Source organism: Ascaphus truei, chromosome 10, assembly GCF_040206685.1.
Source record: "Ascaphus truei isolate aAscTru1 chromosome 10, aAscTru1.hap1, whole genome shotgun sequence".
Lineage (NCBI taxonomy): Eukaryota > Metazoa > Chordata > Amphibia > Anura > Ascaphidae > Ascaphus > Ascaphus truei.
Window position 1 is genome coordinate 21,080,850 of NC_134492.1, and position 27,721 is coordinate 21,108,570.

General features: G+C 45.0%; 2 protein-coding genes across 6 annotated transcripts; one reads left to right on the forward strand and one right to left on the reverse strand.

The window, feature by feature from the left end:
- Nucleotides 1-1,239: 1,239 nt before the first annotated feature.
- TOE1 (target of EGR1, exonuclease) lies at nucleotides 1,240-15,421 on the reverse strand. Of its 3 annotated transcripts, none has more exons than XM_075616146.1 (8): nucleotides 15,318-15,421; nucleotides 13,526-13,658; nucleotides 7,910-7,950; nucleotides 5,599-5,695; nucleotides 4,758-4,916; nucleotides 3,768-4,027; nucleotides 2,613-2,784; nucleotides 1,240-2,098 (listed from the first exon to the last, which is right to left on the reverse strand). In XM_075616146.1, the coding sequence occupies exons 2-8, from the start codon at nucleotides 13,634-13,636 to the stop codon at nucleotides 1,313-1,315; spliced, it is 1,626 nt and encodes a 541-aa protein (XP_075472261.1). In that variant the 5' UTR covers nucleotides 13,637-13,658; nucleotides 15,318-15,421; the 3' UTR covers nucleotides 1,240-1,312. The 3 variants fall into 3 exon arrangements, with proteins under 3 accessions (XP_075472261.1, XP_075472262.1, XP_075472263.1); XM_075616147.1 differs by having other exon boundaries at nucleotides 13,526-13,654; nucleotides 15,271-15,390; XM_075616148.1 differs by having other exon boundaries at nucleotides 15,271-15,358.
- A 128-nt stretch (nucleotides 15,422-15,549) lies between these two features.
- On the forward strand, nucleotides 15,550-27,226 carry MUTYH (mutY DNA glycosylase). Of its 3 annotated transcripts, XM_075616151.1 has the most exons (17): nucleotides 15,550-15,606; nucleotides 15,926-16,064; nucleotides 16,379-16,484; nucleotides 16,838-16,956; nucleotides 17,416-17,455; nucleotides 17,903-17,976; nucleotides 18,342-18,383; nucleotides 19,747-19,818; nucleotides 20,275-20,388; nucleotides 20,509-20,606; nucleotides 20,938-21,082; nucleotides 21,214-21,304; nucleotides 22,003-22,194; nucleotides 24,157-24,302; nucleotides 24,989-25,153; nucleotides 25,770-25,814; nucleotides 25,965-27,226. In XM_075616151.1, the coding sequence occupies exons 3-17, from the start codon at nucleotides 16,412-16,414 to the stop codon at nucleotides 26,079-26,081; spliced, it is 1,533 nt and encodes a 510-aa protein (XP_075472266.1). In that variant the 5' UTR covers nucleotides 15,550-15,606; nucleotides 15,926-16,064; nucleotides 16,379-16,411; the 3' UTR covers nucleotides 26,082-27,226. The 3 variants fall into 3 exon arrangements, with proteins under 3 accessions (XP_075472266.1, XP_075472264.1, XP_075472267.1); XM_075616149.1 differs by lacking the exon at nucleotides 15,550-15,606 and having other exon boundaries at nucleotides 15,613-16,064; XM_075616152.1 differs by lacking the exon at nucleotides 15,550-15,606 and having other exon boundaries at nucleotides 15,613-16,064; nucleotides 16,411-16,484.
- Nucleotides 27,227-27,721: the final 495 nt, after the last annotated feature.

Sequence of the window (27,721 nt, forward strand, 5' to 3'; positions counted from 1 at the left end):
CCTTGTACGATCTGCATTTGCATTACAAAACTGTAAAAGCAAATGTCTGCCCAAACAGCCACCACTGTGCTGCTGGGAACAGAAGCAAGACCAGGAACCAGCCTCAAAAAGAAAACTGCTGTTTTGACAACCAATGTGTTACTCAGGATGCAGTGACCATGACATTTCCCAAACCAATGTGTAGTGAAGGTTGTGTGAAGCTGTTCTCAGGCTGTCTTTTATGGAGGACAGAGGCAACCCTGCAGCTGTAGTGCAAGGAAAGCAATGTTTGTAGTCAGTTCTGTGCCCACATTGAAGTGCAGAAGGCTGCTGAGCCCCTCCTGTGTCATCACTGGACTTTAAAAAACCACCAGAGAGCTTAGGAAAACGTTACTTTCTTTGATAGGTTCTTTAAAGTCTGCATGGAAACCAGTTCTGTGATTCCTGGTGATGGTGGGCTGGTGAGAATAACAAACTGTAACATGGCTGCATCTTTTGATTAAAACATCAAAGTGTAATTTCTTAATAGATATTTTCAGTCCCCAACCCATGAAATATTAAATGGGTAGGATTGAGTTTACTATTTTTATTTTCTACAAAGGCTGCAGTTCACACTTAGCATTCAAATGTTCTGAAGGGGTTCCACTGAAGCTCATCAAATTTACCCCCCCCCCCCCCCTCCCCCCTCCCTTCCACCCCCCCTCCCCGTTCAGATCCAGGTCCCTACTATACTTACCACTGAAGGTAGCAAAAAGACCATTCCTCCACAAGAAACAAAATACCCAATTAACTCATAGGCCCATAGGAAGCTACAAAGTCATCGGTTGCTGCCTCTTGGCTCATAACATGGGGGATTTAAATATGCTAAAGTACCGTTTTTACCTTTCTGGTTAAGAATTTGGGAAGGTAGGGGGGCTTATAAACCTGAAAGTAACCATTCTGCTCCAGGGACCCCCTGCTTCCCAACAGTGGACACCTATTTTATATCCTCCAGACAGAGACATGCCCCTGAGAATAGTATGGTAACCTAGGTCAGTGGTGGCACTAGGAAGGTAGAAAATGTTACCCATTTACATTGGACAAATGTTTGTTAAAACCTTCTTGTACCAGGTGAGAATCCAACACATTCCTAGGCCAGTACATCAATTATGGAAGGGTGGGAGGGTTATTAATGCATTTAAGTGAGTAAACAGAAACTTATCAAAAGAACAGGACAGTGTCAACATACCCATTTAAAATAAAGTACTGTTGACTAAAAGAGAACTAATAAACTGCAGCATGCTTTATTCTGCCTGCACACTTAAACAATAAAGTAAATAGAAGACCCTGCCTGCTAACTACTAGAGAGCAGCCTTATCTTCTGCGTGTGTGCCCGGGAGGACTTTGAGAAGATGCTTTTCACAATCTGTAGCGGCACCGACTTCCCGCTCAGATACACCTTATTGTGGCAATCTGGGAGCCAGTGGGTCACAGTGGAGTCCTTGCTTACTCCCTTCTTCAACATCCAGACATATCCCATGATATAACCTGTCATGAAGGCATCAAACCCAGCTCTGTGGATGCCCCCCTCAGATGACCCAGAGTTTTTCCCCTCTGCCTGTCCTGATTTGACATGGCTACTTCCTGACAAGTTTCTGTTGGTCTCTCCACTAGGTACTTTTGCCAGTGTTTCTTCACTGCCTGGCTTGGCACTGCCAGTCTCTCCCTCTGGGTGAGGAATGATAGCTGGTACATTTTCACTACTCGCTTCATTCGTCTTGGCTTTAACTGGGATGCTGGGAACTTCCACCACTTCCTCCATTCTGCAATCTGCTTGGAGAGAAAGCTCTTCCTGTGGCAAGGCTTCCTTTTCATTTCCCTGATCTGCAGCAGGGCCATTCTCCTCTGGAAGGACCACACAAGTCTGCTTATTTGGAGGCTCCATGTCTGGTACAGGATCACTTTCTTTTTCCTCCTCTCCCAGCCGCTCCCTGGGAGGTTCCTCTATGTTCTTTCTCCGCTTCCTTTTGTGTCTCTTTCTCCTTTGCTTGTCCTCTCTAGAGTTTTCATCCTCATCAATAATGAGATCAATGTTGTGAGACTGTGAGCACTTCATACCATTTGGACACCACCCGTAGGCCTTCAAAACAAAGAGACCACAGATTAGGCAGGGACCACAAAATGATCAGAAAAGGGCCCATCTGACTATTAGTTCATGATGTTTGCAGACAGAACCTACTAATTAACTAATGTTATTAGCACAATGTGCACCACCTAGTATCTAAATAATTTAGCCAAATACAGAAATCATAATTTAAAAAAGTGTGTGTGCATAACAAGGCTATATTAATACTTGTGCATTGAAGGACCAGAAACATTGGAATTTTCCCATTTTAACCCAAAATGCAGAAGATTTACAATGAACTAATCAAAATCTAGCGGCCTAACATCTTGTATCACTTTGTCCCACAATGCAACTTGAAATACTACTACATTCAGCCTAACTAAACAGGCTGAAGCAGTTTCTAATTAAAGGCTGGATCATGGAAGGAAACCCTACATTCCAGCAATATATCAATGTGTGTTGAACATACAATGTTTCTTTAAAGTCAACCTTCTCTTATGTTATGTTATCCCAGATCAATACGACTCACCGAAAACTTCTCACAAATGAGTAGGGGTGCTGTTCTGGGACTGGCCAGGTTGGGGTCAGGCAGGGAGCAGCACCGATAATCAACAGAAGCAGACATGCTGGCGGGATAGTGACAAAACTCAATGGCTAAGTGTTTGCTGCTAGAATCCATGAGCTTGCAGTTCTCTCTTTTGCTGGAAGACAGGGAACAAAATAAATAACAAGTGTAGATTCCAAGTCAGCCACTGAAATGGAATTGGTCGTTAAGAGTTGGTCCGTTAATCAAGCCACATCTACGACCTTAATAATAAAATTTAAAAAAAGTAAAATCCAATTGATATTTACATACAGAGAGCAAATTAAACTTTTACTTTTGGACAAAACTTTGATTTTTTTTATTTCAACCACATGAAGTTTCACATAATTTTACTGAATTTGCACCTCTGGACAAACTATAATTTAACTTATGATGGAAGCAGAGCACCATATCTGTATCAAAATGTTGTAAATTGGAAAGTCATACAATGAAAAAAATAATAATTCTACAAGTTGTGGACCAGTTTATTCTGTAACTTGCACAATTGTTTGTGTGGATAAGCTAGACAAATTTTCTGCATGATGTTCAAGGTCAGCTTTGGCATGTATCATAATATGCATTGTACTGTATAGCAGGGGTGCGCAAACTGGGGGGCACACTTTTTTTGTGGGGGGCGTATCTGTTTACCGAGGCCCCACGCTCTTCCCCAAAGCATTTAAATTACATGCCGGGGAGCCCGCGAGGTCTCTAAACTTACTTACCTTGGCTTCGGGCGACATGGCAACGCGCATCAAATGACGCTGCGGGGTCACATCACCTGACCGTGCACGTCATTTGACGCCGATTCCTAGGTAAGGGGGGGGGCGTGAGCACTGGGCTGAGCAGGCAGGGGGGCACATTGCAGAAAGTTTGCACACACTTGCTGTACAGCATTCGTGCTAATACCACAGTGTACACTAGCTGGTCACGGAAGAGAAGGAAACGGGGAGGATTTCTGTCTTCTATTCACCTTAACAGTCCCAATTATTTAAAGACAAACGGTGAATGTTACTGAAATGGGAACACTGACAGCACAGTACCATAGAAAGACGTTATCCCTCTGCCCATAAACACATCCCCCTCCGCCCACTCCCGACTCACCATTTCTTGTAGGCATACTCCAGGTAGGAAGCTGTAAAGCGAGTCTCAAACTCTGAGGCATACTTCGTGTCGTAGATTCCTGCTGGGAACATTTCAGAGAGGTCCGCAATGAAGTTGCCCAGGTTGTCGGGGAGGTGCGCGTAGAAGCATTGATACAGGAAGACCAGATCGATCAGCCCATTGTGCAAGATCAGCGGCTTCCGGGCACGTAGCAGCTCCAGGAAGAGCGTGCGGACGCTCTGGGTATTCCACTCCTCGCCCTGTCACAACACACGAGGTCAATGAATTTATGCTGATGTGGCTGTGTGTTACCCAGTCATTTTTACAGCAAAAAAAAAGTGCGCTGGGAGTTAGTTCCTTATCATTGCAGAAAGGGACCCCCTGCACACAGTCATTAGAGATGTCGCCAGACTTCCTAACCGCAGTGGAGAAAGTAAGACCAGTGGCTGCCTGCACGGGGGTCCATGCTCCAGAATCAGGATCCCCACTCACCCCCCCCGAGCGTTAATCCCGGCTGCCAGGGAAAGTGGTGGTCGCACTCCCATGGCTTTCCCCGGCAGCGGCAAAGCAAGTTCGGCTACTACAGCAATGAAAGGAAGGGGTGCTGCGAGTACCAAGTGACCTCTTGTCAGCACCCAACAATAAGGGACCAACTGTAAGTACTAATCTTTGCAGCAAGGCCTGATTGTTAACGTGTCCTTACTAGTGCAGTAAGGGATCCCCCCAAGGAGTAAACATTTTTACTTTGTTACAACCTGTAGAGTAGCATGTCCTCCGAGTACCAATTGTTACCTTGTCATTGCCCTTGCAGTATGGGATCCCGTGAGTACTAATTGTTACCTTGTCATTGCCCTTGCAGTATGGGATCCCCTGTGAGTACTAATTGTTACCTTGTCATTGCCCTTGCAGTATGGGATCCCCTGTGAGTACTAATTGTTACCTTGTCATTGCCCTTGCAGTATGGGATCCCCTGTGAGTACTAATTGTTACCTTGTCATTGCCCTTGACGTATGGGATCCCCTGTGAGTACTGTTTGTTGAAGTCAAATCCGTGCTGGACTAGGAACTGCACAGACTGCGGCTCAATCATATAATCCTCCATACACAGCAGGGTAAGGTTATAGATTTGGGACAAATATGCATTATCCCCCTGAGGAAGCAAAACATAAATCCCACATTAGTAGCGTAATAAGCAGCATCTCATGTTGATCTTTGAGTCTTTCATAAGCCAAAGCTGGTCATCCCCAGAAACAAGATATTACACAATGTAGCTCCCAACACACATTTTGCCAGTCTGCAGATCCTGTCCCGTGCTTGTCCCTGCTGCTCGGTAGTGAAAGTACGAACTAGAGGCGTTTGTTTGGCGATAAGCAGGACCGCATTTGTGAGGGTGTCAAAATTCAGGTAGGACTCGAATAGTCTTTCTATGGCTTAATTCTGCAAGTAGAAAAAAAATCCGTAGCCAAACTATTATTTAATAAAAATCGAGCATGCCGGTTTTCTTAGGGCTGTCTGAACAGCGGGAACTGGGATCTAAATGTACTGTAAAGCAAGGGGCTTGTGTCATTACAACACATTACCTGCAGTGCCTTATTCTATCCCGGCAGTGTATCTATACGAAAGGTTCTGTTTGCCAACTGATAACGTGACGAACTGTATATTCGTAATGTGCCTGTTTTTTCCGTTACAGCCTCACGCAGTAAAGGGTTTCATATTTTACACAAATAGGAGCAAATTCTTTGTTACAGACAATGTGAAATCAATATGAAAGGTGCAAAGGCTCCATTCTGGTACCCTGCGAGTACATAAAAGGTACCTGCATGCTCACATACCTTTTCTGGCAATTCTTTGAAGCAAGCGATGCCCAGCGACAGAATGGAGCGTGTTCTGGCAGCGTGGCATATTGCTTTATATCGCTCTTCAACACATCTAGAATAGAACATGATAAGACAGTGTAGAGCAGGTGTGGCCAACTGCAGTCCTCAAGGGCCACCAACACATATCAGGTTTTAAAGGATATCCCTGCTTCAGCACAGGTGGCTCAGTCAAAAACAACCACCTGTTATTTTATATAGACTGTGGGATGCTCAAAAGAACCCTAAACAGACAAAATGTCACTTAATGATTTAAGAGCATGGTACTTAAGTAATAGGCATATATTATAAAGCTGGTGAATGTCCCACAACAACACACCTAACTGGAGTAACTCCCACCTGCAAAAGTAGAGACTTAAACACAATCCTGTATCCAGAAAATTGATGGTGTGTGTAAATGAAAGCGTCAACAACCTTTTTTAAGCTTGAAGAAAATCATAAGGACTCACGTAATGAAATGAAGTCCAAATCGGTGTCCACGTGTCCTCAAGTACTGTGTGCACATCTGCTGTCAAGGTAAGTTGGATGAAGAGAGAAAATAGCAGAGCACTACTCATGCAAAAAACAAGAAAATGGCGTGTCCCAAAGTGGTATAAAAATGAAAAAGGTTTATTGGAACAGAGCGCTTTATCAAGGCTTTAAGCAGGAGTAGTGCTCTGCTATTTTCTCTCCATCGAAAAAACAACCACCTGTGCTGAAGCAGGGATATCCTTAAAACCCTGTGTAGAAGGCAAGTTATTACCAAGTACACCTGTGTACTAAATGAAGAGGATTTGTCTTGTTATAAATTACAAGAATGTATGATCACTTCTTGACAAACCCCAGTGTATCGATACAAAGAACAAAAATCGGTGGCACGCTACACGTTCCTAAATTACATAGGTACCTGTGAAGGAAAATGTGACACAGTGATATGTGATCAACCAATATTAAAGTCTAAAACATTAACGGTGCAGCATGACTCACACATAACACTCAAATGGTGATTAGTGACAAGTGTTGAAACAAAATATAGGAGATGTAAAAATCCACTTATACAGACTGTTCAAAATGTGAGGGGAGCGGTGGGATACACCGTTTAAGAGGGGAAAAAAAAAAAATGTAGATATAGTGCAATACAGGCATACCCCGGTTTAAGTACACTCGCGAGTAAGTACATCTCGCTCAATAGGCAAACGGCAGCTCACGCATGCGCCAGTCAGCACATCCTGAACAGCAATACCGGCTCCCTACCTGTACCGAAGCTGTGCGCAAGCGGGGAGAATATAGAGCCTGTTACAAATGCGTTATTTACATCAGTTATGCACGTATATGACGTTTGCAGTACAGTACATGCATCGATAAGTGGGAAAAAGGTAGTGCTTCACTTTAAGTACATTTTCGCTTTACATACATGCTCCGGTCCCATTGCGTACGTTAATGCGGGGTATGCCTGTAATGCTTGGCATATGTGAAAATGTAAGTGAAAACCTCCACATTTCCTACTCACAATGGAGCGGTGAATAAAAGCATTTCCCAATCAGTGGCAGTAGTATCCCTGTCTTGGGTAAAATGTCAGGTGGTCCCAGTAATCTCAGGAAAAGAGAACAGACAATGGCGCAGACGAAAAAAATGGAAACCATGTAATTTTATAGAAAAACCCTTAAGATTCAAGGCTTACAGAAGATCCGAATCTTATGGGTATTACGAGCCGACTGTGTCCCTGTATGTCGGCTGATTCGCACTCTCCGAGAGCCTTGAATCTTAAGGTTTTTCTAGAAAATTACACGTTTCCATTTTTTTCGTCTGCGCCATTGTCTGTTCTCTTTTCCTGAGATTACTGGGACCACCTGACATTTTACCCAAGACAGGGATACTACTGCCACTGATTGGGAAATGCCTTTATTCACCGCTCCATTGGGAGTAGGAAATTTGGAGGTTTTCACCTACACTTTTTCACCTATGCCAAGCATTATTGCACTATGTCTATATTTTTTCTCTTACATGGTGTATCCCTATCCCCCCTGCCGTTACGTTGGGAGAAACCCCCAGTGTATCCACTAATGATTACCCCATCGTCACACAATGTGAAAGTGGTAGGTTATGTTTTTCACAGTTCGAGGGACCCACAACACCTCACTGATTAGTTGGGATTTAGGTCGGGCTCATGGAGATGTATAAGAGAGACACAGCATGTTTCCCCCTCAGCCGGAGACCCCAATTCTGGCTTCTGATAAGGCTCTGCTGCATCATCAGAACAATCATAGCTCTGAGCAAACGCCTCACTTACGGGTTCAGTAAACTCTTCCTCGCTCCCAGGCCACTCAGCTCCTGCAAAGACACAAACACAGGAGTTACCCAACAGCTACCACGGCTTGTGTATCACGGTCTGATCACCACTGTCACTTACTAAAGAGGTTTTCCCCCTTTAAACAAAACACACAGAAGAGCCCTTGAAAATTGGTTGTTGTGCCTTAAAAATGTTTTGCGATTGCGGAACCCTGGCACACATCTTATGTAAAAATACTAAAACAGTTTTTATATTGACAAAAAGCAAGGTTGTTACGCTGCAATGTTAGACAATTCTTTATTCCCGACAATACCAATGTACATATAACATGGTCCCTTTACATACTCCTCTCTGACGAGAAATGTTTTATGAAGTTTATATAATCCACAAGAATAAAGACTTCGGGGCACATGCACGTGACGTCACACGGACACACGCAAGCGCCATGCACTCAGTCAACATAATCCGATATAACTCCCGATCGCCGCACTGATCGGTCCCGTAGGACATCACATAGGCCAGGGGAACCAGCGGGGATGGCGCAGAAGAATACCCCGAAGCCAGGGACCCCTGATTTCGCCCGTTTCAGCCGCGGGCAGCCAGCGGTGTCTGGAAACAAAAAAAACACAAAGATGGCGCCGCTGAGCGCATGCTCACAAAAGGTAAACAAGGGAGAGACAAGCAGCGGGACCTGAGGGGGATATCCCCGCTAGAAAAGCAACCCATAGAAACTCTACAGAGAGGGCCACAGCAGAGGAGGTGGCAGGGGGGGGGGGGGGGGAGATCTGCTTCCAACAGTGAGCTGGGTATGGCTGAGGGTGACACAGTAATCACAAAGCAGGACCTCCAGAACATGCTCAGAGAAATGCAAGCGGGCTTTCAGTCAGCTCTGGATAGAGCTCTAAAGGAATTTAAAACAGAAGTTTCCTTACTGGCTAAAAGAACTACGGCGATTGAAAATAAGAGGACATTTCCCTGCAAAATCAGGTAAATACTGACGATGAGGTCCTGCGTCTCAATGACGAGATAAGAGCAATGAGGGACGGCATAGACAACCTGGAGAACAGGGAGCGGAGGTAGAATCTACGAATCCATCATGTCCCTGAGTCGGTGTCTGCAGAAGCCCTCCAGCCGTATCTTAAGAGAGACTGTTTACGTCAATTGACCCCCATCCAGCTACAAGATGGCGACCTTCTGATGGATAGAGCCCATAGAGCCTAAGGTCTGAGATTTGATGACTCTAAAAATGAAGCAGAGATGTGGTTCTAAGACTCCACCGATATGCAACCAAGGAAAGGGTTATAAAAGGCTGCCGAAACAGAGGCTCCATTCAATTTGAAAACAGTTCCATCCAGATTTTCCAGGATGACAATCGAGAGGAGGAGGGGGCTGCGGCCTGTAACGGCACTTCTCCAGGAAAAGGGTATTAGTTACCGGCTGGCCTTTCCATTCCACCTGGTGGTAAATGAAGGCAGACAGGTCTCGATCCGTTACCCCGAGGAATCGGCATCTTTCCTGTCGGCGTTGGGTCTGACCCACAGGGATGGACCGGGCCAGCACCAAAGATCGAGAAAACAGCTCGGATTACAATGGTTTGGATGAGGGTGCGGTTGCCCAGAAATAAAAGATTTAAGACCGACTGATGTTGTGGGTCTCTCGTCGGGTTCACGGCCATGTCTTTGACCGGCGATCCAGCAACCCAGGGAAAGATATCCTGGATGTGTAGCTATATTTGTTTTCTCTTTTCTCTCCGCTTTTCTCCCTGTCTCCCTCTATACTTTCCCCAATCTATTACCGGGTCTGTTTTACATACGGTTTGGAGCTTGCCGCCAGCCCCCTGGGTACCGGTCTACTACAACTGTCCGGTGGATGAAACCGATGAATACACGGATCGAACTCCCCGGCGATGGGTGAGGGGGCCTTGGCCCAAAGACTTAGAAAGGCTGGGGGGGGTCTATTGTTTCGAGACACATGGGACATGGAGAAGCCGAGCAATCACTGCTCGAAAATGTAATGTTAATAGACATTGATCATTTAAAAGATAAAATAGGAAAACGGGTATATTTATATTCCTGCCCAGGAAGCCTATCCCTATAAGTGCATGCCAACATGAAAGTTATATATGTTCATCTGTCCCAGCGATTAATATGGCTTATAGGCCATTTTATATTCTAAGCGGGGCGTGGTGAAGATACGATCAGGAGAGGGAGAGTAGATAAAGGCGGGGTGTGCAGGATGGGAGCCCTGCATGCCCGACGTCAGGTCGCCCCCAGTAGGGCCATATGTCCGCCAGGCCACGTAGGGTCTGGCCGCAAATCTGGGATGAGTGGCTGGTTACACTCATCTTACTCTATAGCTTAATTTTTGTTTTTTTCCCCCCCAAGTCCCCAGAGGGGGAAAACCCCCTTTTCCTTCATTTTTTATCCTCATTTGTTCCCTACAAATCATTAAAGTCATTAGGATCCCTGAATGTTAAAGGTCTTAACAGTAGCAGTAAACGTAGACTGGCCCAAAAAGAATTCAGGAACTTGAAAGCAGATATTGTTTTCTTGCAAGAGACACATTGATACGCAGGAGCCCCGAAACACTTTCAGCGGGACACAGCCTATAGCATTCTACTCTTTTACTAGCAAAAAAGGGGGGTTGCGATGCGGATTAAACGGGACATTCCGTTCCAGGTATTGGAGGTTAAGAGATCAAGGGGGGAGGTCCCTGGTGGCTCACGGGCATCTCTCAGGCCAATATAATCACGTTAATGAATATATACGCACCCAGCAAGGGACACATTGCTTTAAGGGAAACGCTGGAATCCATGGAAGCTAGCCAAGGGCAACTGCTGATATTGGGAGGTGATTTTAATATGGTACCAGACCTGGATGTGGATAAGCCACTCAAATCAAGCACACTCTGCTATGACAGTGTAGCCAAGAAATTCAGACGGCTACTTAAATGATACGGTTTATAGGATGCCAGGCGCAGTTCACATACAAGGACAGAGGGACTACTCTTTCTATTCACCCCCACATGATTCGTACTCCAGAATTGACAATATATTTGTATCTCCGGGTATTCCAGGGGTATTGGTCCACTCAGATATAGGGCCCATCACGTGGTCAGACCACGGCCCGGTGGCGATCCTGTTCGATCCCCTTTTGCTAGGACTCAATCATTCCATTGGAGGATGAACGACTCATTACTGAATTACCCAGCAATTAGCTCACAAATTGGAGACTGACTCAAAAATTATTTACATATCAACAATGGTTCTGTAGAATCAACATCAACACTATGGGAGTCACATAAGGCCACGATCAGAGGACAGCTCATCTCAATAGCATCACACAAAGAACAAAAATAGAAGGGAATTTTTTTTTTTAGAACAATCACATAAAAAAAATTAAAAAATCCATTGCGGAAAATGTATAAAATCCTGACCCAGGCAACAGAGAAACTTAAGAGGGTTCAATTAGAGCACGTAGAGAAAGCTTTTAAATGGACCAAGCAAACATATTACAATGCGGACCGTTTATTGGCTAATAAACTTAGAGGGATCAGGTCGAGAGCATTAGTCCCTGCTATTAGGTAAAAAAGGGGGAGAAGTGACCTAGATCCCCTCAAAGACAGCAGAGGAATTTGCTACATTTTATAAGGATCTCTACGATCTCGACAATTCAACTCCGAATGTAAAAGTCCCGGACCTGACCCAGATTGAGACTTATCTTAGAGACTTTAACCTCCCAAAACTATCGGAGGAAGACCACAAAGATTTAAATGCAAAAATAACCCGGTTAGAGTTAGTAAGGGCAGTTAGCTCACTGAAGCCAAAGTCGCCGGGCTCAGATGGTTTCTCAAATTTGTACTACAAAAATGTTAAATGAATCCAAGATCTTGTTTACTAGATTTATTCAATCACTTTCTCAGCGGAAAAACAAATCCCCCCCACAGATGACGAAGGCCAATATAGTGGTGATCCCTAAAGAGGGTAAGGACCCTTTATATTGTGGTAGCTACAGACCAATCTCATTGCTTAATACGGATTTGAAAATTTATTGCAACATTTTTGCCAACAGGCAAAACCTAATTGAACCCAATACTTCCTAGATTAATCCACTATGACCAGGTAGGTTTTGTGAGCGAACGCCAGGCGTCAGATAACAAATAAAATTATTCATGTGATAGATCAGATACATAAATCTAAGATGAAAGCAATGTTGTTGAGCCTGGATGCGGAGAAGGCGTTTAATAGGATAAGATGGGATTTTTTAGACAAGACGCTGGAGGCATTTGGAGTCTCAGGTTTCTTTACACGGGCCCTCTACCATACACAGACAGCCACTTTGTAGATCATGGGGGGGGGGGAATCTGATCATTAAGAATGGGACTAGACAGGGGTGCCCCCTCTCTACTCATTTTTTTGCCTTGACAATTGAACCCCTTGCAGCAATAATCAGAGCTTCCCCAAATATACAAGGGATTAATATAAAAGATGAGTGTTACAAACTATCACTTTTTGCTGATGATATTATCCTTACTATAGCTAACCCATTGATATCTCTCCCAAATTTACAATCCGCTCTCCGGAGGTTTGGGGAATTGTCTGGGTATAAAGTTAATGTGGGAAAATCGGAAGCGCTAAATGTAACGTTAATGGAAAGGAAAACGGATGACATCAGCTGGTTACTGACCGGTCGCAGAGTACTCACCTGGGTCTAACAGACGTCCAACTGAGGCGGGGCGAAGAGATTACACGCTGTGCGGCTTCTCTTTCACACTCGTTAGTGTTACATGCCCATTTAATATTGTACTATTGTAAGTGCGTTTTTTATATTCATTACATAAAAAATTATTTTTATCCGATTGATCTGTGCTATGGAGCTCCTTTTCATCTCTTTACTGGGGTCATCTCTTCTGAGCTTTGTGGATGATATTTTGATCACACCAGACCCACTGAGAACCGACAGCCACAGCTTTGTCTGAAACAGCCTTTAAACATCTAGCATCCTGTGAGTAAGCTGCGTATAGAGCCAAGATACAAGCTGATCATCATCCAGTGATGCACTACACCTGCACTTAAATTGTTTGTTTTGCTGTCTTCTCTCCCCACATGCTCCCTCTGGATTGTATGAATACACCCTTACGTTTTGGGACCGGTGAAGACAGGCCCCACCAGAGGGTCTGAGCAGGGAGTTAAGACTTTACATTATCACTGTATTCATTTTTATTTTATTATTTACACTTGCACTATAGATTTTTCTTGAGTGCTGCATTAGTTATTCACTTTAAAAATAGTGATCACTTTACGCTGTTTGCGCCTATTGAATCACTTTCACTTGTCCAAAAGTTTACATTTACATTTGTCTGTATTATATTTAATACATTTCTAACAGTTATTGTACGTGTACGTGTGTATAAAAATGAATAGAGGATACCGTTCTGTGGCTAACAAATGTTAGCCACAGAACGGTACAGTCTATTCATTTTTGATTATTAAGCTCAGCTAACACGTTACAGATACCACAACAACACACACACAACACAGTAAATTTAGAAGTTTGATCTTAACTGGGTAATGGGCATGGCTTAAATGCTTAAATTAGGGGTAACCGCATCACTTACTGTGTCAACAGCTATGAAGGTGGAGGTCTTCAGAGCCAGCAGCATGGACGGCCACAGCTCAGCAAAGTTATCGTTATGGACGTCAACCACAGGGACTGTTAAACACGTCATCTTCACCTGGTCTATCAGCTTCCTTTTGGGAAAGAAAACCAAAGAGTACAGCAAGAAGTGGATAAACTGGAAGTAGGCGAATGAAGGCTATTTTCCTTCACCCGCATTTCTATACACGCAAGACTGTGCTGCTCCATCAAGGATTTTACAACCCACAAGGTGAGGGGGTTTCATGTCTTTGAACCCACTGGATCTCCTTCAGTGATAAACAATGTTAGCACAGCCACTGGCCTCAGTAATTTTATTCACAGGTCATATGACAACTCATCTCCCCTTCTTAGTCTCTTATATTTTCTATGTTTCACCATGATTTCGCTCTCTGTGTATGGTCTGGCAACACAGTAACATGTCTTACAGTATGGACGTCAGTCACTGGAGTGTGTGTATATATATATCGCTTCCCAGAATCCCTTGCTGCAGTTGGAGCACTGTATGCTAGGTGATAATGGTTGAAAGGCAGAGTTGCAGACCTGTCTAAGGCCTCGGTCCCGCTGCGCTCGTTGGCGCGGGCGGCCACACGCGAGTTCCCCACCAGCAGGGGAATCCTCCCGAGCCGGTCCCGGTCCCCCCTGGCGGCACAGCGCACTACACGCTGTGGCGCGTCAGCCGCTATGGGACACAAGAAAATGGTGTTCCCTAGCGTTGACGCGTCACGTGGTGTGGCTGTAAGCTAATGGGGAGGGGAGGCTTCGGGAGGTGAGGCTTCGGGGAGCGGGGAGGAGTGACAGCAGCGTGCGTGCCTGTCTGTGTGTGTGCCTGTGTGTGTGTATGTGTGTGTGTGTGTCTGTGTGTGTGTGTGAGTGCCTGCCTCTGTCTGTCTGTCTGTCTGTGTGTGTGTGTGTGTATGAGTGCCTGCGTGTGTGTGTGTGTTGCTTACCTTCAATCAGCAGCACCAGCCCGAGCCCGAGCCCGTGGAGGGAGGGGCGGGAGAGTAGCGGCTCCCTCCACTCAAGCCACGCCCCCCCTCCCTGTCAATCCTCCCACTCCCGCCCACCTCCCTACAGACCGCATATCGCGGTCTGTATATGTCAGCGCACCGCCTGTCTGCAGTGCGGGTGCGCTGACTCTGGGAGCGGGGCCTTAGCCTAAGACATGTGAATGTGCTCACAAGTGATATTCTTTATTGGCTATATGCCAACGGTGGAGTTTTTTATTGCATTTTTCACCGACGATAACTTAAAATGTAATGATATGGATATATATATATATATATATATATATATATATATATATATATATATATATAACTTAAAATGTAATATATATATCATTACATTTTAAGTTATGGTGGGTGAAAAAGGCAACAAAAAAACTCCACCATTAGCATATAGCCATTAAAGAATATCACTTGTGAGCACATTCACGTCTTAGACAGGTCTGCACCCCTGCCTTTAAACCATTAACACCTATATATACACACACGTGTCTAAATAATACAAAACTGGCAGCACACCACGAACTAACATTCCTGGCAGTATAATATGATATCCTGTAAAACATTGTTAGATTTTGTGGTGTGGTCTCAATATTGTACGTCATTATTTCTAGTGTATGGGTAGCACCCAATGTTACAGATCCCTGGATGACCGCTTCTTCAGATATATCCCATATATTGTAACGGGGTATTCCAGCACCTGCCTGTCACATATAGTCCATGGCTTTCCTCTCACGTATTATTTACCCCCCTGTGCACCACGCAGCTCCCACTTCCTCGGCTCCATACAGACACACACCTCTCTTCTTCCGGCGCACATAAGTGACATCACCGTTCCGGGATAATCACATGGGGGGAGCGAGAACTAAACCTTCTTATTCTCGGCCTGTGATTGGCTGGCGAAGTTGTCACTTTTTTTCACCCCGCCTCGCTCTTTGTAAGCGTAGCTTATCAGATGCCAATGCTCAGAGAGCAAGGGTGTGACCTGAGTCCAGAGAGAGGCTTGGAACGCAAGATACTGCTGGCACGCATAGGTGTGAGTGAGAGTAGGCGGGACTGTGGGTATATATGAGAATGTTAGTGTTGGGCGTCCAGATTAAAGATGCGATCATTCTGCCCACACGTGCACGGTCGGGATCGTTATATATCAGAGCACCTGCTCTGTAAGGCATGTCACCACTAATGCAGCATTGACTCTAACAAAGCGTGTTTTAAATACATTATAAATCAGTGTCAATGTGCTAGGTCTTAACTAAATGGTTTGGAATGTTCTGGATCTGATATACAAAATATATTACATAGGTACAAACATGGAAAGGTATTTTTAATGAAGGGTATTTTTTTTCCTTTTAAAGTGTGTTTGAACATGAGATGGGAGTCTTATTTATTTCCTCTGAGTAACATCACATTGTGAACCTGTGCGCATTATCCAGGAGCGCAACCAGCACTACAGTACATTGCTGTACAAGAGATCTTCCTGTATTGTGAGCCCAGGTAAGTGTTATACTCTCCATGTCTTACCTTCATATACATTTAGATTGGCCCAACCTATTCTGTGAAGAATCCCTCATCCACAGCTATACTGCATACTCTGCCATGTTAGATATTGAACGTAGTATCCTATATGAAGAGAAGATTAATGTGCACATGGAAAGTGAGAACTGTGTATACATAGGTTATAATCCGAGTTATTTGGCCAACTCTGTATGTCAGGTTTCCCAACCCCCTATTTGATTTTAGTTTTTTTTTCTCAGTATTGATCTTCTGGTTATATATTATATAGTATAACTATATGCAACTTGTTTCAGTCAGTGAGCTGTGAAACTTCACTTTGATGCAGAATGGGTCGGGCAGCAGGACCAAGAGGCAGAAGGAAAATACTCAAACAGGAGGCAGCACCATCGACTGGAGAAGGTGCACCCACTGGGATGGGCCGAAGTAGTCGGCTGATCTTATTAAAGATAGGTTGTGTGTATCTCTATTCATGTGTGGAGGTGGAGAATGATCCGTTACATGATGGTTATTAAGGAAAATATGCTGTTCTCACACAATGACTGTTAAAATTCTGGGGAGAAAAACAATGGTGAAATGAGCAATGTTTGTAAGCAAGAGCTAAATAACAGGAAAAAGAGGTGTCTAATAATGTTCAGCTTTTTTCCTTAGCTCTTAGTCACACAAACGCCAGTTTGGTAAAAATACATGAGTTCGAATTGGGTAATTTTGCTTATTTTCCTCTGAAATGTTAATATTATATGTTGTCTGTGCAGATCCCCCACTCCGGGCCTCTCAGTATCACTCATTTACATACCATGAAACCGAGACCCTCAGGAAGAGTCTGCTTGCTTGGTACGACCGGTGCAAGCGAGACCTGCCCTGGCGGAGACTGGTAGGATATGTCCTGACATTGACATAAAGGCTTTGCGTTACAGCTTTAAGTCAAACAGATTGCTTGGGTGCTATTATTATTATTAATTATGGGTACCAGAACTGACCTGTTATGTGGTAACAGAATATCTTTTAATAATATATCTTTTTTTTATATAACACTGACAATATACTCGGCACATAGAATAAAATTCTGCAGAGTAATGGATTCCTTTCACGCTAGACCTTAGAATGTAATTTTGGTGCCTGGAGCACAGAGAGAAAGTGATTTGCCGAGGTCACAATAGGGCCGACACTAGGTTCATCCACTTCAAAGACAGTGTTATAACTCAGCTACCCCTTAGCCCTGAAAGTGATCTGATGCTGTAAGCTAAGCACCCTGGTGTTGAATAGGAGTGAATTATCATTATTAATACATGCAGAAAGTGCCTAATTAAAAGCAGCATTTCCTTTCTTTCAGGCCAGCATTGAATCTGACTTGGATAAGAGAGCGTATGCAGGTGAGAGGAAGATGGTCAATGACCTGTATACTGTAAGTGAGCTTACTGCAGCACACACGGGTAGGGGTTGGGTTTCGGTTTAGTCTGCTTGTTGCCATTAAGGGGCCACAGGCGTATTAACTTATTAAAAAATAAAAGTACCATAAACTATGGTTCTGATGGTTCATAGGACCCACAATTCACAGCGCACACCCACTGAAAACATATTAATGAGAACCACAGGACTAACCTTACTACAATGCAGAATAGCCGACTTTGTATATGACGTTTGTATATTGTATGCATTTAGTTTATGGCTACAATATTGCATGAATAAATAGGTTGTCCCTGTACCCCATGTCTTCTCTGCCAGTATTTATACAAAGTGCACAGAGGGGGCTGTAGCAGGGATGGGGATGAGGTCAGCATGTAACCTGCCTGCTAACCCTTCCTTTCTCTCTGGATCAGTGTGGGTGTCGGAGGTCATGTTGCAGCAGACACAAGTTGCCACTGTGATAGATTATTACAACAAGTGGATGAAGGTGATGTGACACGTGTGGGGGGTCGGACTAAACTAGCAGAGGTTGGGATTAAGGTGTTCTGTTTTATGTGCGTGTGCTTGGGGAATGGAGAGAGTTAACAGAATAGGGGATGACTGGAGATGCAGTGATTAGTGCTGCTTTAAAGAATGAGGTGGTGTGTAGGGATCAGAGGAAGCGGAGAACTTCAATAGTAGGTTGAAGTGCCGTGGGAGGCCATGATTTCTGGAATAGGAGTTCTGAGGTTAGTGTGTGTGGGGCAAGGCGCCATACTGGTTTATAAGGGAAAGGCTCACACTCAAAGTAGACGATCTGCCTATGTTTCCTAACCATATTAACCCTAATTCTCTTTGTTTTCTCTCCTATAGACGTGGCCTACACTGCAGCATCTTGCCCAGACATCTCTGGAGGTACGGTGGGATTAGGAGAGTTGGGTATTTGAGATGCGATTCTCCCATAAATGGCCATGTTGGTAAAGTCAGCAAACACTTCAGTTATTAAATGGATACAAAAAAGAGACACAGCGCACAACGCTCATAGTGCATTACAAAATATTATTGACATGAATAATAAATGGTGAGTAATGTGCGTACATCAAATAAATTAATAACAAGCAGTTTCGGGATATTTTACCCAACGCTTCCGGAGACCAGGATATAAGTCTTTGCAGGGGTGATACTGCTGTCCTCGATGGTGCAGGGTCCTATTGAAATGTGTGCACAACCTCTGCTTGATCTTGCTCCCCTGAGCACAGGCAGGCTGGGAGCTGCTGATTCCTGCAGTGTTTCAGCAGGGCAGTTTTAGACATCAGCTGTGCGCCAACACTCTCCTCCGTGTGGATCACTTCCTGGATCGTGACGTCACCGCAGGGATTCGGCGCCGCTCAGCAACAGTCAAAATCGCGCAGTAGGGTGCCAGTATGGGGCTAGAGCACTAGTACAAGCTTGTCCTACGCGTTTCGAAACGGAACGTTTCTTCTTCAGGGACTTCCCTGGCACCCTACTGCGCGATTTTGACTGTTGCTGAGCGGCGCCGAATCCCTGCGGTGACGTCACGATCCAGGAAGTGATCCACACGGAGGAGAGTGTTGGCGCACAGCTGATGTCTAAAACTGCCCTGCTGAAACACTGCAGGAATCAGCAGCTCCCAGCCTGCCTGTGCTCAGGGGAGCAAGATCAAGCAGAGGTTGTGCACACATTTCAATAGGACCCTGCACCATCGAGGACAGCAGTATCACCCCTGCAAAGACTTATATCCTGGTCTCCGGAGGCGTTGGGTAAAATATCCCGAAACTGCTTGTTATTAATTTATTTGATGTACGCACATTACTCACCATTTATTATTCATGTCAATAATATTTTGTAATGCACTATGAGCGTTGTGCGCTGTGTCTCTTTTTTGTATCCATTTGTTAGTTCCAGGGGGTTCCTGAGCCCCCCCATCTTCCATCACAGCTGCAGACGCTCAATCTTAGGTTAAGTTATTTATTTCATATATTCTCACTTATCACGTCACGTTTAAAATTAGATTGCGCACTATTTCCCTTTTTTTCTATTCACTTCAGTTATTAGTCTGTATTTACTTTCTATCAGAGGGGCCTGCCACGCATATCCTGGCAGTGCATGGCAGTCCCGTTCGTGCTACAAAAGTGGTTAATTGCCCCGTCCCCCCCCTTTTAGGTGCTAAGGGAGCAGGATAATTTGCTAGCGGTCTTCTGCAGTCAACCAGGAAGTATGTACAGTAGTAATAATGATCTCCTTCCCGTGCACACAGGAGGTGAACGAGAAGTGGTCCGGCCTGGGATACTACTCCCGTGGGAGGCGGCTGCATGAAGGAGCACAGAAGGTCTCTGAACATCATAGCCAGATGGCTGCTACACCCATTACTCTCCCCAGTCCTTTATACTGCCCCTGATAAAGCAGCCAGAAGCAACAGAGATTGTTCATTGAATGAAGGGATCTGTACACATGCAGATTATTATTATTATTATTATACATCCAAGACTTAGAATCAACTATACTTATAATGTATAACAGGAATATAACTTATAGATGTTATATATAAAAATATGTAATTTATTATTATAATTATATATGTACAAATAATACTTTTGCTCTCTTGTGGACTTGCAACCTGATCATTCTTTCATTAAATGGCTAATAGTTTGGGGTCTGCAGCCTCCATTGTAACCAAACTGCAGAACCGCAGAGCATTGCACTGATATAGGATAATAAGACAGCCGCTGAGCCCGATATAAGTGTCGTTCTCTGCGCTGATTTGTTACTCCTCACCTCCCCACAGGTGGTGTCAGAGTTGAAAGGTCAGATGCCGCGCAGTGCCGAGGAGCTGCAGAAGCTCTTGCCGGGAGTGGGCAGATACACAGCAGGGGCAGTGGCATCTATCTCCTACGGGCAGGTAATCGCCTTGCGTCAGAGGGTAAACCTGATATGAGAGTCCGAGAAAGTGTCGTGGGAAGAGCGGCAGCAGGAGCCTCCCGTTTTCTGCACGAAGCTCATGTCCGGTCTCTCTCTCCAGGTGACAGGGGTAGTAGATGGGAACGTGATCAGGGTACTGTGCCGGCTGCGCACTATCGGAGCGGACTCCAGCAGGCCAGTGGTCACAGATAGGCTTTGGTGAGTTCAGTGCGGAGGTTTCTGCTTACAATGCAGTGCAGGTTAGGATACCTTGAAATTAACCAATATGAGAATTGCTTGGATAGAATTACAGTGTACAGTGCTTTTAAAAACGTACAGGATTCCTCTTCATGTGTCGCAGCACAGAGGCAAGGAAGAGTATGTACCCAAAAGAGATATTTAGCTATGGAAATAAACTTTGCAGGGGGTTCTCCGGTGCCAGCCCCCTGTATTGTCGGTGTTGGTTGCAGAGCACTGTGTACACTATAATAATTAGAGGCAGTGTATAGAAAAGTGTTCTAATGTGTGCCCCTCTCTTTGTCTGATACAGGGATCTGGCAAATGCACTGGTGGATCCGGGTAGGCCAGGAGACTTCAACCAGGCCATGATGGAGCTGGGGGCCACCGTGTGCACCCCAAAAAAGCCGCTCTGCTCAGAATGCCCACTGCAGGGCCAGTGCCGGGCGCATAAAAGGGTATTGAGCATCCTGGTTACACAGACAGCTGGGGAACAAGATCTTATGCAAACTGACAGATTACATTGTTAGGAATATCTTTCAGATTAGGAACTTGAGCTGAGGCAGAGGGTGACATTTCTGTGTTGCAGGTAGAGGTGGAATTGGCATCAGCTGTCGATAAACTGGTGAAGGGACGAGCTGAACCCAAGGCTAAGAACATTGGTGACATTGAGGAATGTGGTGAGTGGCTCCTGAATACAGACCTGGAAGAGGGTTAAACATGATCTGCTTCTTGTGCAGCTGTGCAAGGGCTGACCGGTATGTGTCCGTAATGACCATCTAAGGAGAAAGTGAGATTTATGTGTCCTTAATGACTATCTGAGAAGGTGAGATGTATGTGTCCTTAATGACTATCTGAGAAGGTGAGATGCAGGTGTCCTTAATGACTATCTAAGGAGAAGGTGAGATGCAGGTGTCCTTAATGACTATCTAAGGAGAAGGTGAAATGTATGTGTCCCTCTATGTAAGGTGGAAATTATGGGTATGTTTCGGTAATGACTAAGCAGGAGGTGAGATGGAAGTGTTCCTGTTAACTATTTTTATAAAGGTGGAATGTATGTGCCCTTAATGCCTCTGTCGTAGAAGAAGTGACAGCTATGTGTCCGTGTTGGCTCTGAGAGGGTGAGAGAGCAATGTGTCCCCCGATATCTGTAAGAGGAGGGTGAGAGAAATGTTTCCCTTGTGTGAGGAAGAATGAGGAGCCCCCATTCTCACTATATTGATTGGGAGAGAATGTGTAATTGATGCCTCTGTTTCTATTCCAGAATGATAGTTGATCATTAATGGTGTGCTTCACACAATCCTAAATAGGGGGTAGGACAGGTCTATGTCTCCTCCCTAATGCAGGAGGTCAAGGTCACATTGTGTGCTTTCTCCAGACTTGGTCCCTGGGTCATGTGCTCTGTGCGCGTCCCCTTCCGAACCATGGGACAGCACCCTGGGTGTGGCAAACTTCCCCCGGAAATCGGCAAAGAAGCCGTCACGAGTGGAGCAGACGGTGACCTGTGTGTGGGAGAGACGAGGAGAGCAAGACGAGCCGGAATACCTGATAGTACAGAGACCCAGCTCGGGTATTGTACAGAGGCCCATCTCATTGCATAATCCGTGTGTGTGTGTGTGTCTGTGTGTGTGTCTGTGTCTGTATAAACACAAACAAAATACCTGCAACAGATTGCAATGATAACGGACACTGAAGTCAGGTAAATAAGATGATAAATGTATAATCACCTCTGACGGTGCTAAGGGCAGTAAATATATAACAACAAGAAACAAACAGGACCCTTAAAACAGCTCTCTAGTATGTCCAAAAAAGTACAACATTTTATTCAAGCAATATCAGAAAAAATATATACAACGTGAAATTAAAATTCCTAAGGTAATGAAATCCCAAAAATCTGTCCTGACTGTCAACTATAATTCCTGTGTAAGTATACAAGACCATATATTTATCATAATGAATAATACACGTATACTACACAGAAATAAAGAACCATTGTTAAACCTTATTAGTTGGACCAGGTGAAAAAATATATATTTTTCAGCTTAACCCCTAATGCAACGGCTGGTGTGAGCTGAAGCATAAAAGATGCAAGACATCCCTTGATAATATATCACATATAACACAGCGATATGAAAAACCATACACTGTGAGCAGCAGCCCTAGGTAAGAAAAGGGGGGGGGGGTTAAAGTTTGAAATGGTAGCACTCTTATATAGAATAATCCATATAAAACACAGTGTAGTAAGTCCCAGTATATTCCATCATTGTCAGCACAATACTTCCAGTGTGCAGCATACATTCAATCCAAATCCCAGATTTACTAACAAGTCCAGAGGCTCAGCGACGTGCCACGTGACGTCACTGTTGCCACGGTAACGTGACGTCAAATGACGCCGCGGGTCACGTGACGTCACACGACTGCTGCGCGAGGTAAGGGGGGGTCGCAACATTGGAGGGGACATTTCGGGGGGGGGGGTCGCAGCAAAAAAAAAATATGCGCCCCTGCTCTAAGGTATGTTTCCATACAAAGCTTCAGCTGTTACAGGGTTGCTAAGCAACAGTAAAGTTTTATCTGCAACAACCGGAATGCCTCCTCAAGGAGGGGAGGAGAGGAGACAGACAGCAAGGACGGGAGAGGAAACAGAGAGACAGCAAATAGAGGAGAGGAGATAGAGAGCGACACACAGCAAGAAGAGGAAACGGAGAGACAGCAAGGAGGGGAGAAGGCTGATAGTAAGCTGTGGCCATGGTGCTGCAGACCGTGCTGAGGCGTCGGTGCGCTGAGCGATCAGACTACCTTAAGGCAGTGATCGCGTCCATGCGGGAGGGGGCGTGTGTTGCGCAAGTAATCAGTTAAAACTGATTTCTTGGCGCGACAGGCCGATCACTGGAGCGGTTCCACAATGAGGGTGAATCAGCTCCGTGATGCCCCTAGGTACGCCCCCACGGCCCATCTACCATGGCCAGGGAAAGCACCAAATTCACGCAGGTCACTTCACAGCCTCCGCACGCCACAACGCGGGTGAAGGCACCATTGCCCTAGCCTAAGGAGGGGAGGAGACGGAGAGACGGCAAAGGAGAGGGAATGGAGAGCAGTGTGCACATGGGGCAGGACGGAGTGCAATGAGGAGAGATGGCAACGTGAGTAGGAGGAGGAAACAGAGAAACAGCGAGGAGAGGAGACAGATGAGATAAGTAGGAGAAAAGGGAGTGAAGTGTGCACAGAGAGGAGCAGGGCATGATGGAGTACAGTAAAGTGGGGAAGAGGGACGAGAGACAGCAAGGCGTTACAGGGAGGGGTGAAAACTAAGAGTAATGTCTCATTATTAACCTTTAAGAACTTCTAGATCAGCTTATGGTACGCACAGTACATCTAGTTATTTAATAATCTAATAAATATTCTTTGGAATTGGTGACGGTGTGATGACCTCATCAAATGTATAACCACAAAATTGTGTTTAGCAAAGAAGATAAGCATGTTAGATGTCTCATGTCTCTGTCTGACTTTATACCTTTTTGTTCCCATGTTAAAGGGCTCCTGGCAGGGATGTGGGAGTTTCCCAGCATGCTTTTGGAGAAGGAGCTGTCGGTGAAGGATCGGGAAGGTGCTCTGTCTGCGTATCTCCAGGCAGTGACTGGGCAGGCGGTGCCACTGAAAGAACTGCGGCATGCTGGGGAGGTAGGTGTCCAAGCTGGATTAAACCCTTCACCTCTCAGAGCCACTTCCGATTACAAACCTGGTGGGAATCGCAGCATACGTCCCGGACAAGAGGCAAGTTATTGGGTGACCCAAAAGTGTCTGATTATTTGCCGATACTCAAGTTGCGTTTTGCCACCAAAGCTGCAACACTTGGAGATAAAGACGGTAACATTATGTAACGTCGTTCAACCGGTGGGGTGGCCGACTCCTGTCCTCAAGGGCCACCTACAGGTCAGGTTTTCAGGATCCCTGATTCAGCACAGGTTGAGCCACTGATTAAGCCACCTGTGTTGAAGCAGGGATATCCTGAAAACCTGACCTGTTGATGGCCCTTGAGGACAGGAGTTGGCTACCCCTGTTCTACAGAATTTCTGTCTCTGAACCACTGAAACCTTTCTCCAAATGCATGTCTTGTGGAAGAGCTCACTCTGGTCATTGACCTCTCATGGAAGGTGGAGAGCTTCGTTCCTTTACCACTCTCTCCTCTGCCACATTATCTCTCTTCCCTTTGCTGCCCCTGTATATTATCCTCCTCCCCTTTCCTATCGTTTCCTCCCCACCCCCATTTTCCTCCTCTTCTGCAAGGGGTCCCCTCTTCCTCCCGAAGTCTGCATCCACGATGGTCCTCCCCCCGACAAGAAGTGATGATGTTCTTTCTCATGCAGGTGATCCATATATTCTCCCACATTCACCAGACATACCTGGTCTATTTCCTGCCCGGGAACCACGCGGAGAACTTCCCTGCGAAAGAGGAGACAGAGAGGCCAGTGTCCCGCTGGGTCACCAAGAAACAATTCCTGCTCTCTGCAGTCCCCACTGCCATGAAAAAGGTGAATACTTCTCATCAGAGAGTATCACAGCGGTGACATTGGCACAGGGCATAGAATTCATTATGATGAGCAGGATTGTGACACCTTTTCTCCCATCTCCTTTCCTGCCCCTGAGGACAATCTAAGGCTAGTTGGGATTTCATGTTTATATTGTTGCTATCTTATTGAAATATCCAAACGCTAGCAGTTTTTTCTTGAGGCTGTATTGGGTCTTGGTGCTTCAAGTCTGAATAGCGGTGAAAAAATCTGCAGACACTTTAGAAGCTGCATCTAAAGTGGTCACAATGGAAACTGTTTAACTGCAGTGTCACCAGAAGCCACAGCACCAGAATTTCTAAACAACAAACACTGACACATTGAAAACAATGACCCTGATTTTGAAACAAGGAGATCCTGGTTCAGATCCCAGTGTCGGCTCCTTGTGACCTTGGGCAAGTCACTTTATCTCCCTGTGCCTCAGGCACCAAAATCATAGATTGTAACCTCGCTGGGCAGGGACTGTGCCTGTAACATGCTATGTGCTCTGTGCTGAGCACTATGCTGTAATTGTGAAATAAAGTAGTTATTATCATCAAGCATATTGAGCCTCCTATTGCTGTTCTTTGTACTTTAACAGATACTGAAGTTGTGTGAGAGTAAAAGTTTTGGCAACAGCAACATGGTGAGTGGATTACAGCAATTCCAGTGCAAGATAGTGGTGTGTAAGCTCCATAAAATGAAAATAAGGTTTCCGAACTTATTTGTATCTAATAACCATCAGTTGCCCATTACTAATATAGGTGTGTGTTGATTTTTTTCTATTTCCCTTCAGTCTAGAAAACGGAAGTCAGACATAGCTGCTGTCCAGCCGCCAGCTGGGAGAATCAAAACAGAGACTGAGAAACAGCCATCGATACAGAGGTTCTTCAAACCAGCCACCAAAAAGTGAAATGTAGTGAGGATGACCAGCACATAACCAATGCAGTGGCATACGCGGTCCATAACCAACGCAGCGGCACGTTACCAACGCACGCTGGACCTTATTCAATAGAGAGTCGGCGCAGATTCACCTACAGCATGAAAAGCCCCATTCACCGAATCGGTGCTATTGCACTTTACTGGACAAGGCCATTAGTGTCCGTGTTTTATTAGCCGTGCCTCACGCTGTGTGTTGCTGCATGTCCCGAATGGGAACATACACAGAACATGTCAATCTGTGACCTCCCTAACCCCTCTAATTCCCAGAGATGGGAAGCAGGCCTGTGGGTTCTCATTACACAAAGCTCCGAACCCCGTTACATCCTTTACCAGAAACACAGGATGTTCTTATCTGGAGTTTCCCAAAGGGGGAGGGGGGAGAGGGAAGCAAAAAGTCTTTGAATAAGAGTTAGGGTGTGCTAAAACATTGCACCTTTTAGTGAATATGGGCCAAAGTGCCTTGCATTTTTTAGGACGTATTATCTTTGAGATATATTTTCGCTGCTTTTGATAACCTTTTTATTGGATATTACCCATGAGCCTTAAGGATGCATGATAATGGTTCAGAAACGTTTCTGTCACATTCTTGCAAGGAGGAATTCACAGATGGTTACTTAACAAGCTCCCTGGTTTTATAGATTTTAATGTTGAATAATTGGTTTCATGGCAACTTGTCTATTCATACAGTACTTGCAATGTTCCTTGGACACAGCAGTGAGTGTATATTTGTACACGTTTGTTATCTCTAAGTACAGTTTAAATCAAGTTCACCTATCGTAGCCCCCCAGAAAGCAGTGGATCATTGATCTACACGACCGCTTTCTACTTTTAATAGAACATTCATTAAGATTTTCTTTTATTTGAGAATATCATGTTATTGGGCCAAATCCAAGTATAACATCCATTCTAAGGCGAAGAACAATATGGATTTAACAAGTGCAAAGATAGTTTTATCGTAGTTTTGGGAAGGAGTTTTCATCGGCCTGTGTACAAATTGTGGCTCGTATATTTAGCTTTACAATTACATGCTGACCCCTCTTGACATCATTAGGACTTAATTCCTGTTTTTACCTATTTTACTATTTTTGTACTTTCAATAAAATTTTATATTTAGTACACATGTGCGTAAAGTAATATATTGAATTTGTCTCCATAAACACATTAAATAAGTTTTATGGTGGGTAAGAGAGCATTCAGACCCCAATACATCTCTCTCTGCCTCCCTCCCTCTCTCTCTCTCTGCCTCTCTCGCTCTCTCTATGGTGCAAGTGAGCCGCCTCCCCACGCACCCGCTCTCAACCAACCCCCAACCGTATCAGCTGCCAGGTCACCTCCATCCATCTCGCCCACACCACCTCCTCTGTTCACCACACCCTCTCCCGACCAATGCATTCACCCTTCATTCCCTTCCAGCCGTGGAACCTGCAGATCTAAAGGTAAGGATAACCGGCTGGGTGGGGTCAAGGCAGGCCGCAGAGGTGACCCGTTGGGTTGGGGGGGGGGGGGGGGGGAGGGCGGAGTTTGAGGTCTGGAGTTGACCACCCCTGCTCTAGTTGATTGTAGGATGACCATTCCAGAGGGTACTGAAAGTCGACACAGGGAATCTTAGTG

Coding starts and splice junctions, on each gene's coding strand:
- TOE1 (XM_075616146.1), bottom strand. CDS start 13,636: ATGACGTGTTTAACAGTCCCTGTGGTTGACGTCCATAACGATAACTTT. Junction 5,696..7,909: donor AGGAAGAGTTTACTGAACCC/GTAAGTGAGGCG, acceptor GTTCTATTCTAG/ATGTGTTGAAGAGCGATATA. Junction 2,785..3,767: donor GAGTATGCCTACAAGAAATG/GTGAGTCGGGAG, acceptor CCTGTCTTCCAG/CAAAAGAGAGAACTGCAAGC.
- MUTYH (XM_075616151.1), top strand. CDS start 16,412: ATGGGTCGGGCAGCAGGACCAAGAGGCAGAAGGAAAATACTCAAACAG. Junction 17,456..17,902: donor GGATAAGAGAGCGTATGCAG/GTGAGAGGAAGA, acceptor TCTCTGGATCAG/TGTGGGTGTCGGAGGTCATG. Junction 18,384..19,746: donor TTGCCCAGACATCTCTGGAG/GTACGGTGGGAT, acceptor CCGTGCACACAG/GAGGTGAACGAGAAGTGGTC.